General features: G+C 41.0%; 1 protein-coding gene across 2 annotated transcripts in view; it reads left to right on the forward strand.

Annotated features, from left to right (window-relative positions):
• Positions 1-2900, forward strand: part of LOC122551156 (mesenteric estrogen-dependent adipogenesis protein-like) — a 21713-nt gene extending 18813 nt beyond the window's left edge. For both annotated transcript variants that reach the window (XM_043692779.1, XM_043692778.1), the window contains 2 exons: positions 669-945; positions 2645-2900. In XM_043692779.1, the coding sequence (XP_043548714.1) occupies positions 669-945; positions 2645-2799 (432 nt within the window). In that variant the 3' untranslated portion in view covers positions 2800-2900. The remainder of the gene's footprint in view (positions 1-668; positions 946-2644) is intronic.
• Positions 2901-12731: the final 9831 nt, after the last annotated feature.

Genomic DNA, 12731 nt, shown 5'->3' on the forward strand with positions numbered 1-12731 from the left:
ATAGCCAGAGACTATTTCCCAGGGCAGAAATGGCTAACACAAGGGGTCATAGTTTTAAGCTGGTTGGAGGAAAGTATAGAGGGGATGTCAGAGGCGGGTTCTTTACACAGAGAGTTGAGAGAGCATGGAATGCGTTGCCAGCAGAGTTGTGGAAGCAAGGTCATTGGGGACATTTAAAAGACTGCTGGACATGCATAAGATCACAGAAATTTGAGGGTGCGTACATGAGGATCAATGGTCGGCACAACATCATGGGCTGAACGGCCTGTTCTGTGCTGTACTGTTCTATGTTCTATGTTCTATACTGTCACTTTGTCAGTGAGGGACAATGCCAAATTGCTGACACATGTCCGGGAGCCCTGTGGGCCTGGTGCCAATAATTCCAGCCTTTCATGAGATATACCAGTGGTGGCAAGTAGTTCTGGAACAGCAAGAGATAAGATTGGGTGACATGGCTACACAGAGACAGAGTAGATAGTTATTATGGTGAGATTCGTAAGATATAGTGAGAGATCTTGCAAGTCCTTAAGGAGAGTAACCCTCTGTGAAACCTGACAAAACTGACACTTGCCCAAAGAAACCCAAATGACTCAGCCCTATAGCACCACGTTTTACAACTTAATACCTTCAATACTTGTTAATACTTGTGGTTTTCTTTGTATTGTTAGTTCACCATGCAAAAACCAGTCCAATCATTCTTCAGTGTGAAAGAGGGATATAAAATGCATGGTCTCGATTTGGATTTCACATGTGAGTTGAAATATGATTCATTCGAGTGTACTTCAAAGATCAAGGAACTGGACGGAAAGATTCTAGACTTGTCTTGCGTAACAGAAGATGAGAAATGCAAAGTGAAAAGCTTTCTGGACAAGATGAGTGAGCCTAATGTTCAAATCGACACTGTATCTGAGCAGAGTCCTGGTGCAGATTCCTCACTTTGTGCAGGTATGTACGTGTTTGTTTAATGTTCGCTTTATCAGTGCTAAAGCAGATCTTTACCCGCAGTATTTTGGTAGCTGAATAAATTGCTTATTATTATTGAATCATCCTTTATTCAAAAAACTGAATTCTCCTGCTATGCCCACTCTGAACTCTTCTTGTCCATTTCCTGTCTACCCAGTCCTATTTCCCCAAAGCTGCCACAGTGCCAAACAGCTCACAAATGACTTCCAGTGAACCTGTGATATCCTTCTCAACCTCCCAAAGTCTCACCTTTGTTATTCAGCTGGGTCAGACTACATTGTCTATCTTTTCTATCAAGACATGGTCAGAAAACTGTTTGTAATGTTGCCTGCTCTTAGACTTTTACCTTTAGTGTTCCTCAAAGTCTCCTTAGTCTCCTCATGTTACTTATCTATCATTGTCCCTCAGAGGGCCACATCACCTGAAAACAGATCATTAGGTTGAACACATAGGCTGATAGCATTCAGCTCTATCTCATGGTCACTTCTCTCAACTCTTGCACTCTTTCCAAATGATTAGACATGTTTACCTGGCACCTGGCACTGGGTGAACAGAAATTTCCTCTAATTAAATATTGAGAAGACTAAATCTGTAAATTTCACTCCCCACTCCTAAACTCTGGTTCCTCTCCATAATTCTATTCCTTTTGCAACAACTGTCTAAGGCTGAACCAGACATATTTGACCCTAAGGTGAGCTTACAAACTTATATTCATAGATCTGTACACATTAAAAAGTTCCAGGGACATGGAGGATGTGCAAGAAAATGGCAATGAAGTAGAAGATGGATCATGACCTCATTGGATCCTGGAAAGGGCTTGAAGGGCTGAATGATCTACTCCTGCTTTTATTTTCATGTGACAACTAAATTCACCTATTTTCAGTTCTGCATCATCACCGAAGTTTTCCCCTTGCCCAGCCAGTCTACTGCTGAAACCCCGATTCATACCTCTGTAACTTTTTTTATTCCAATGTTCTTCTGGCTCATTTCAAATACACTACCCATAATAAACTCGAGGTCATCCAAAACCCTGTTCACCAGACCTTAACTCGCAATAAGTTCTACTCCACTATCACCCCTGTACACACTGATCTAAAATCAAACTACCACACAGTCAAGTACCATCTTGATCTATCTCCTTTTGTGGTTTAGTGTCTTATTTTGTTTTAAAATGCTCCCTGAAGTGTCTTGTGATATTATGTTACACTTAAGGTGCTATATAAATTTAAGTACTTCATGTCATTGGGATTTGAAGTCCAAACCAACGCTTCTGAGAGAACCCAAGGCTTTCAATAAAAACAAATGAAAAGCCACAAGCTGTAAGTCACAGGATAAGTATAATCATGTATTTTATAAAGTATATGTTTAAAAAAATCGAATCCTTATTTAGTACACTGGAACTTACACATGTTGGAGGCAGAAGAAGAGGGCAGATATGTGAAAGCCAGAAATAACTTTGAATGAATTGTGATCAGATCTTGTTTTTGTTGGCTGACCTCTGTTTGAAGATGATGTCAACTCTGGTGCAAGTTAATGCAGTGGGTCTTCATGTGATGGAGTAGACTGATTTTTAATCAGATCTCTGGACTCAGGGGGCACAGCCTCCCACAAAGTAGCTAACATTCAAATATTTTAAAGTAGTAAATATCCAAAATAGAGTAATATTTTCTTTTAAAAACAGGTTCATCTGAAAAAGAAGTGCTTAGTTCGTCTCGAGGGCAATCGTATGCCAAGAGGACATCCGTAAAGGAAAAGTCTTCAGCACAGTTTCCTGCCGTGAATGAAAAATCATATCTGCTGCAATTTACACAAAACTTGCCCAGATATATAGAATGAAGCTTTTAAAAAATGAAATCAAATTCCAAGTGCTTTAACGCAAATGTGCCTTATTAATTTACAACATTTAAAAGGCTGAAAATGTGTTGCTGGAAAAGCGCAGCAGGTCAGGCAGCATCCAAGGAGCAGGAGAATCGACGTTTCGGGCATGAGCCCTTCTTCAGAAAATGTAGATTCTCCTGTTCCCTGGATGCTGTCTGACCTGCTGCGCTTTTCCAGCAACACATTTTCAGCTCTGATCTCCAGCATCTGCAGTCCTCACGTTCTCCTAGAACATTTAAAAGGCATCTGGATGGGTACAAGAGTAAGTAAGATTTAGAGGGATATGGGCCAGATGCTGGCAAATGGGAGTAGATTAATTTAGGATATCTGGTCGGCATGGACGAATTGGACTGAAGAGTCTGTTTCTGTGCTGTACGACTCTATGACTCTAATCACCTTGAATGAGTCTGAATTTGGGAACAATGTATGAGAAGGATCTTTTTAAACTATCTGGTATTTGGATTAGCCTGGGTTATTTTTCTCATATCTCCTGTAATTTTTTTTTTTGGTATAGCTTGAGGAACTTATATCTTTCTTAATTCATGAACTGTTATCTGTAGTAATGACTCATCTTTCACTAACAACTACAATTATCATCATGGGAAGACAAGTGTGTTACCACCATGATTTTAGTTGTGTTGCCTGGGCAGTAACATGATAGTACACATCAACCAGACTCTATGGGACTTAATTCAATTTCAGTTCCATGGATTATGTGAGGGATGAATGTTACAGTAGGTGAACAATCTGTTCCGTCAGATTATCACAAGATGACAAAAATAAAAGAAAAATCCAGTTTTCATTTTGTATTAAAAAAAACTTGTTTCTTTTTGTATAACTGACAATATGGTAATGATGGGATTGGTCAAGGGGCAATAAGGGGCTTTACAGGTTCCAGTTCTTCTTAGAAGCTATATTCATTTAACTAACCAAACATCGCAGTACAAAGGAGAAGGAAAGAAACTCCAAATATTGCATTCCAGCCACAACCTCAAACATTCACTCCTTTTATCACTATGTATAGTGGCAAAAGTAGATACCATTTACACTGCACTACAGTAACTCACCAAAGTAACCTTCCAAACCCGTAATCTTTACCTCCTAGAAGGACAAGAGCAGCAAATGCATGGGAGCTGTGTTGATCCCTGGCTTATGATAATGGTGGACTGATAGTTTTACTGGACTATTACTGATGGTGTACAGAACCTCATTGATGCCCAATGTTTATTTGCTAGCTCCATTTGAAATCTATCCCATCTATCCCATAGTGTCACACAACAAAATGGCACGCATCCTCAATGTAAAACTAGAACTTCAGCTCAACAAGGACTTTTTCAGATACTATCATGGGTGGATGCATCTGTGGAAGGCAGTTTAGTGAGGATGTGGTTCAATATAGTTTTCCCTCTTGTTAATTTTATGTCCCGTATCCTGTCTACCAGCTGTGTCCTTTATGACTCAGCTAGCTCTGTCAGTGGTGGTGCTGCCAAGCTGTTGGTGGGAGACATTGAAGTTGCACACCCAGAATACGTTCTGTTCCCTTACCACTCTCAGTGATTCCTTCGACTGGTGTTCAACATGGAGGGGTAGAGACAAACACACAAAATTGGAGCCGAAGTAATCATTCACCCACTTGAGCCTGTTTCACCATTCAAAAGATCATGGCTCATCTGTTGCTGTTTTGAATTCAATGGTCTGATCCACCCTCAATAAGCTTTGATTTCCCTGCCAAGTAAGAACCTATCAATCTCTGTCATAAAAATCTTCAATGACCCTCATCTGCTGTATTTGAGGCATGGAGTTTTGATGTCTCACAGTTCTTGGATGAGTTCTCCTCATCTCTGGCCTGGAAGTGTAATCAATTTTAAAACAACGCCTCCTTGGTTCAGGACTCATCCATGAGAAGAAACATCCTTTCCCGTCTACATTATCATTCAGGATCTTATACAGTTCAATTAAGTCATCCCTAACTCTTCTAAACTTCAGCAGAGACAACATGTCCATCTTTCCTTATAAACCAACCCACTCACTCCAGGTGTCAATCCAGTAAATCCCTCTGAACCGCCTTGATGTATTTACATCCATCCTTAAATAAGGAGACCAAAATTATGTACCATATTTGAGATGTGATCTTACCTATGCCTTGTGTAACTAATGCATAAGATTCTTTTTTGTACAATTTCTCTTGTAATAAAGGATATCATTCCATTAGCTTTCTTGATTATATGCTGTATCTACTTACTAACTTGTGACTCATATACCAGAACATCTAGATATCTCTGCAGTTGTTTTCCATTTAAGAAATTGTTTTTTAAAAAATGCTGTAGTATTATACACCATTTGCCAGATTCTTGTCCATTCACTCAACCTATCTATATTTACCTGCTTAAAACTTCCACACATATGCTATCCTACCTATCTTGATATTGTCTGTGCATTTTGTACCCCTCATTGATGTCAATTGTAAAATATTAAGGTCCGAGTACAGACCCCTGTAGCACTCCATTCATCACATCCTGCTTTCTAGCTGACAGCCAATCTTTTAATATGTTACCCCCTAAACTACAAGCTTTTATTTTCCACCAGTTCACAGGTTAAGGGTGGATTGGATTGGGGTGTGGCAATCAGCAGGAGGTTTCCTTGCCCATCTTTGACCTGATACCAGAAAACCCTATGGGGTCTGAAGACCATGTTGAGGATCTCTGGAGTAACTCTCTCCTGACTGTATACCACTGTACCACCATCTCTCATGGGATAGTGACAGCAGTGTCTGGGACATAGTTAGGCTCAAGGAATCAAACCTTACACGTGCCTCAGATTTCTGCTTTGTTGATGTTCTTTGGTAAATAAAGTTAAAAATCCCACGTCACCAGGTTATAGTCCAATAGGCTTATTTGAAAGTACAAACTTTTGGAGCGCTGCTCCTTTATCAGGAACATAGGACATTGAATTTATAGTAAAAGTTCAAAGTGTCATACAATTGATGCGATGTACTGAACAAACCTAGGTGGCTGTTAAATCTTTAATCACTTAGAATGGGGATGCAGGTTTTGATTGATTAATATGTAAATCCGAGAGTTTCTTTCAAGTCACAGCCCCAAGATACCTTAAGGTTTTATCAGTATGTAAAAGAAAGGTGACATTTCAGCCGAGACAATGTATTAAAGGTGTGAGGTTAGAGCCTGTCTTTAACCCAACCTTGAGTCAGACTGATTTTATTTCCAAAGTAGGAATTTATAAAATGTCACATTGAATGACTGCCAACAGATTGTGTGCTTTTTGAACAAAACAGAATGTATCTGCAAATCACCCCATAGACTTATATATGTGTATGCATACTTGTGTGTGTGAGGGAGAGGGAAAGCATGTGTGTGTGGGAGAGAGAGTGTGTGATGTGTGTGAGAGGGTGTGCGTGTGAGTGTGTATGTGACAGAGAGCATGTGTATCAGAGAGGGTCTGTATGTGTGTGAGAGAGTGTATAGTGTGGTGAGGGTCATCTGGAGTGTGACATGAACCCAAGATCCTGGTTGAGACCGTCCTCATGGGTACCAAACTTGGGCTATCAGCCTCTGCTTGGCCAATCTGTGTGGTTGCGTATCCCAAAGTCCACCTTGGAGGACGATCACTGCAGATCCGAGGCCGAATGTCACTGACCGTTGAAGTGGTCCCCCACTGGGAGAGAACATTCCTGTCTGGTGATTGTTGCATGGTGCCCATTCATCCATTGTCATAGCATCTGCTTGGTTTTGCCAATGTACCATAGCTCGGGGCATTGCCTGCAGTGTATGAGATAGACAATGTTGACTGAGTCACATGAGTACCTGTTGCGCACATGGTGGTTGGTGTCCCCAAGTGGTATCAATGTCGACAATCTGACATGTCTTGCAATGGTTGCCATGACAGGGTTGTCCAATGTTGTGGTCGATATTGTCCTGTAGGCTGGGCAATTTGCTGCGAACAATGATCTGTTGAAGGTTTGGTAGCTGTTTAAAACGAGAAATGAAGGCGTAGGGAAGATTTTGGTGAAGTGTTCATCATCGTCAATGATATATTGTCAGCTGCAAAGAACATGATCACGATAAAAACCCCTCCCACTGCTGCAAATCTTGTTTATCCTCTCTTGTAGTTGTACATAGTTATCTTTATGCAGCTGGTGGAAGGGAGGGACCGCATGTCTTCTTTAACAGCACTATCAACTTGGGTGGCAACTTTCAGGGATCTATGTGCATGGACTCCAAGGTCCCTCAGCACATCCACACTACCAAGAATCTTTCCATTGACCCAGTATTCTGCCTTCCTGTTATTCTTCCCAAAGTGAATCACCTCATATTTATCTGCATTAAACTCCATTTGCCACCTCTCAGCCCAATTCTGCAGTTTATCCAAGTCCTCCTGCAACCTGCAACATTCTTCCACACTGTCCACTACTCCAACAACTTTAGTATCATCTGCAAACTTATGAACCCATCCACCTATGCCTGCGTCCAAGTCATTTATAAAAATGACAAACAGCAGTGGTCCCAAAACAGATTCTTGTGGCACACCACTAGTAACTGGACTCCAGGCTGAATATTTTCCATCAACCACCACTCGCTGCCTTCTTACAGAAAGCCAGTTTCTAATCCAAACTGCTAAATCACTCTCAATCCCATGCCTCTGCATTTTCTCCAATAGCCTATCATGTGGAACCTTATCAAATACTTTACTGAAGTACATGTACACCACATCAACTGCCCTACCCTCATCTACATGCTTGGTCACCTTCTCAAAAAACTCAATGAGGTTTGTGAGACATGACCTGCCCTTGACGAAACCATGTTGACTATCTGCAGTCAAATTTCTGCTTGCTAGATGATTATAAATCATCTCTTATAATGCTTTCCAAAACTTTTCCTACAACAGATGTAAGGCTCACTGGTCTATAATTACCTGGGTCATCTTTCCTCCCTTCTTGAACAAGGGCAGAACATTTGCAATCCTCCAGTCCTGTGGTACTAAACCTGTAGACAATGACAACTCAAAGATCAAAGCCAAAGGCTCCAACACCTCCTCCCCAGCTCCCCAGAAAATCCTCATATAAAACCCATCTGAACCAGGGGACTTGTCTACTTTCACTCCTTCTAGAATCGATAACACCTCTTCCTTACTAACCTCAATCCTTTATAGTCTAATATCTCATATCTCATTCTTCTCCTCTACAATATTCTCCTTTTCCTGAGTGAAAACCTATGATAAATATTCATTTAGCACCTCTCCGATCTCCATAGGGTCCACACACAACTTCCCACTTCTGTGTTTGACTGGCCCTATTCCTAGGTTGAAAACAATGACTGCCGATGCTGGAAACCAGAGTTTAGATTAGAGTGGTGCTGGAAAAGCACAGCAGTTCAGGCAGCATCCGGCCCTATTTCTACACTAGTCATCCTTTTATTCCTCACATATTTATAGAAAGCTTTAAGGTTCTCTTTTATTCTATTTGCTAAAGACTGCTCATGTCCTCTCTTTGCTCTTCTTAACTCTCTGTTTAAATCCTTCCTAGCTGATCTGTAACTCTCCATTGCCTCATCTGAACCATCTCACCTCATCATCACATAAGCCTCCTTCTTCTGCTTAACAAGAGATGCAATTTCTGTCGTAAACCAAAGTTCCCTTACCTTATCACTTCCTCCCTGTCTGAAAGGGACATACTATCAAGGATACACAATATCTGTTCCTTAAACCAGCTCCACATTTCGATTCTCCCCATCCCCTGCATTTTGCTACCCCATTCTATGCATCTTAGGTTTTGCCTAATCGCATTATAATTGCCCTTCCCCCCATCAATAACTCTTGCCCTGTGGCATGTACCTATCCCTTTCCATCGCTAAACTAAACGTAACCGAATTATGGTTACTCTCTCCATCTACCACTAAATCAATACCTGGCCTAGTTCATTACCAAGCACTAGACCCAGTGAGACCTCCCCTCTTGTCAGCCCTTTGACATATTGCATCAGGAAACCCTCCTGCACACATTCGACAAAAACTAATCCATCCGATGTACTAGAGTTATAGCATTTCCAGTCAATGTTGGGGAAGTTAAGTCCCCCATAATGACAACCCTGTTCCTTTCACTCCTAACCAGAATCGTTTTGCTGATCCCCTCCTCCACATCCCTGGAACTCTGCAGAGGCCTATAAAAAAACTCCCAGCAGTGTGACCTCTCCTCTTCTCTTACTAACCTCAGCCCATACTACCTCAGCAGACAGGTCCTCGTCAAAAGTTCTTTCAGCCACTGTTATATTATCCTTGGCTAACCTCCCCCTCTTTTACCGCCTTCCCTGTTATTAATAAAAGATCTAAACCCTGGCAACTGCAACATCCATTCCTGACTCTGCTCTATCTATGTGTCCGAAATGGCCACAACATCGAAGACCCAGGTATCTGTCCATGCTGCAAGCTCACCTACTTTATTTCAGATACTTCTGGCTTTGAATAGACACACTTCAAACCAGCTTGCTGTCTGCCAGCACATTCCTTTGACCATGAAATCCTGTCCATATCCTCCCTACTCACATCCTCCTGCGCACTGGAACTACACCACAGGTTCCCATCCCCCTGCTGAGCGAGCTTAAACCCACCCAAATAGCACCAGCACATTTCCCATGCAGGATATTAGTACCTGTCTGGTTCAAGTGAAAACTGGTTCAAGTGTTTGTAGAGGTGCTACCTTCCCTAGAATGAACCCCAATTATCCATGTACCTGAAACCCTCCCTCCTGCACCATCCCTGCAGCCACGTGTACAGCTGATATCTCTCCCTATTCCTTGCCTCACTATCATGTGGCACGGGTCACAAACCAGAGATATCAACTCTGATTGTTCTAGCTCTCAGCTTCCACCCTAGCTCTCTGAAATCCTGCCTTACATCCCTATCCCTCTTTCTACCTATGTCGTCGGTACCTACATGGACTACAACTTGGGGCTGGTCACCCTCTCCCTTCAGGACCCCAAAGACATGATCTGAGACATCATGGACCCTCACACCTGGGAGGCAACACACCAACTGTGCATCTCATTCATTCCCAACAAACCTGCTATCTGACAGGTCATTATGGTTTCTTACTGAGGCATGTCCGAACTTGTGGTTGATGAATTAAGCGCTGAAACCTGTTCTTATAAGGGCGTCCTTCAGCACTTTCAGGTGTCCTCTGCATTTCTTCTCATCTGAGCAGATCCTGTGTATGCATAGGGCTTGTCCATAGGGGATGCTGTTTTAATATATTTAGGGTGGAAGCTAGAGAAGTGCAACATCCTGAGATTATCGTGGACTTGCTGTAGAGTGAGGTACTGATGTGTCCATCCTTGATAGAGACGCATGTGTCCAAGAATGAGACTGATTCTAAAGAGTAGTCCATGGTAAGTATGACGGTGGGATAAAACTTGTTGATATCACTGTGTCGTTATTTCAGTGACCCCTCGCCATGTCCAGAGGAGGAAAACGTCGTCAGTGTATCTGGTGTACAGTGTTGGTTGGAGGTCCTGTGCAGCAAAGAAGTCTCGTTTGAACTTGTGCAGGAAAATGGTGGTATATTGGGAGTGCAAATTTGGCCCCCATGGCTGTTCTGTGTGTCCGGATGAAGAATTGGTTGTTGAAGATGAAGACTTTTTTATATACCGGTAAAATCTTAAGTTATCTCAGGGCTATGACTTGAAAGAAACTCTGGGATTTACATTTTAATCAATCAAAACCTGCATCTCCATTCTAAGTGATTAAAGACTTAACAGCAATCTAGGTTTGTTCAGTACATCTCATCAGTTGTATGACACTTTGATCTTTTACTATAAAATCAGTGTCCTATGATCCTGCCCCACTAGCTTCCTGACAAAGGAGCAGTGCTCCAAAAGCTTGTACTTTCAAATAAAGCTGTTGGACTGGTGTCAGTGTGATTTTTAACTTTGTTCACTGGCACCTTCACATCTTAGGTAAATCAGTCAGGGCCATGACTGATTACTTCTAATACAAACACTACACATTGAGGCCTTTTGGGTGCAAACAAAGACGGATTATTTCACTTGCTGCACTATTAAAGGGGATGGTGTGTACTCCACAAAGAACCACCAAACTCTGCTTTAATCAGACTACGTTGTTGCTCTCACTATCTAAGGGCTACAGCAAGCGACAATAGAGTTTCTGGTTTCTCCATATATTGCCTTTGTTTAAGGACCCCTTTTCCTTGTCCTAGATCTTTCAGAGGTATTCCTGCTTCTGTATTTGTCTACTTCCACTGGCTACCTGTATGATCAACAGGGAATCCAGATGTTTTTTGACCAAAGCTCAGAATTCAAGGTTTGTAAAGGCTGAAAATGTTTTCATTTTACTAACTAAAAGAATGTTTTGTAAAAAAAGTTCCAATACCTTTGTGATACCAAAATACAAAAATTGTGTTGTTGCAGAAAAATTACAAACTATATTCTTTAAAGTGGTCTCTATTAATATACCATGGGGTTTGTACATGTGCATTTAGAACAACTTGAGGTATTGTGGTGAAGTCATAATACCATGGCATAGTATGCTGTGGTGATGGAACAATTTAAACCTCATTCGACATGTAACCATCCCTCCCTGAGCAGCTACATACTGAAACCAGGAGGAGAGGGATATTCATTCATTACATTATGTGTGGGCAGACACAACCAGAAAGTCAATCTAATTTATTTTTTGCAGAATGAAACAGCAGAGGGAAGAGAAGTCTTTTGGATATAACTCCATATGTTAGTAAGTTTTACTGCCAATTTGCTTTTTGGCAACAAATTTAAGTTTCACTTGTTCCTCTCAATCTTTGTCACCATCTTCATTCACTTAACCTGGCCATACAAAGGAAACACTGCAAACCTGAGCACCTCTCTCACTAATTGAAGATTCCAAGATTCCTCATGCTTCTTCTGTACCTCAGAACTTACTCTAATAACCAATACCCTTAAACTCATCCAGTTTTTCTGGACTATTCAATCTTTCCAATACTCCCAAGCTGCCATCATGTTCTTCCACAAATACCCAAAGACACCTCTTATTTTACTCAGAACACAAGACTGCTCTAGGTTCCAAACTCTAACATTTTCTACTAGACCCCAAAGCCATCTATCAATGTTCCAGGGCTAAAGGTCAGTCTCCTATATACTTCTTTCATAAATGCGATCTGGAATATATTCTCTACTATAGTCCTGCTAATGACCACCATATGTACTGTTAATGTCTGTGGTACACTGGACTTCAATAAGAGATAAAATTAGCAATGGGGTTAAATGAATAATTAATAAGTAAGACCACTTGTTTATAATTTCCACATAAATATCAATGTAATCATGGAACTTAATCCTAAAAATACCTAAGGTTCCCCCGATATTGTGCATTACAAACAATTTGACATAATTAACTACAATAAATCAGTAGCTAGATAATACATTGCGTTTTATGTAGGTTAAAGCAACATATCCAATGATTTACTAACTAACATCATGAGAGATCCTGTTAGTTATATTAAAATGTTGCTTGGCTCAACTGCTGTCTTTCAACCTGTTAGTTCAGTGCTAATTTTTGAGTTGAATGCAACTGAACACCTTTCAGTCACTCATTCACCCATAATGGCTGCTGCATGTCTGATCCTGGTAACCACATCACTATTTCTGCGGCAACTAGTTTTGAATGCTGTCATTGGTCTGTCAAAATATTGTAATTGAAAGTCTTCTTTGTCATTAGTGTGTGGTATCCATTTGTCTCTAGTCATCATAGGACACTGGCTAAATGACATTGCTGAGCAGATTCAAATCATTCCTCTTTGGTCTAAAAATGTGTATTGCTTTATGGAGTGAGTATGTTCAACACGTTGCCACTTATAATAAATTGTAGCTA

Source organism: Chiloscyllium plagiosum, chromosome 6 (assembly GCF_004010195.1).
Source record: "Chiloscyllium plagiosum isolate BGI_BamShark_2017 chromosome 6, ASM401019v2, whole genome shotgun sequence".
Taxonomy (NCBI): domain Eukaryota; kingdom Metazoa; phylum Chordata; class Chondrichthyes; order Orectolobiformes; family Hemiscylliidae; genus Chiloscyllium; species Chiloscyllium plagiosum.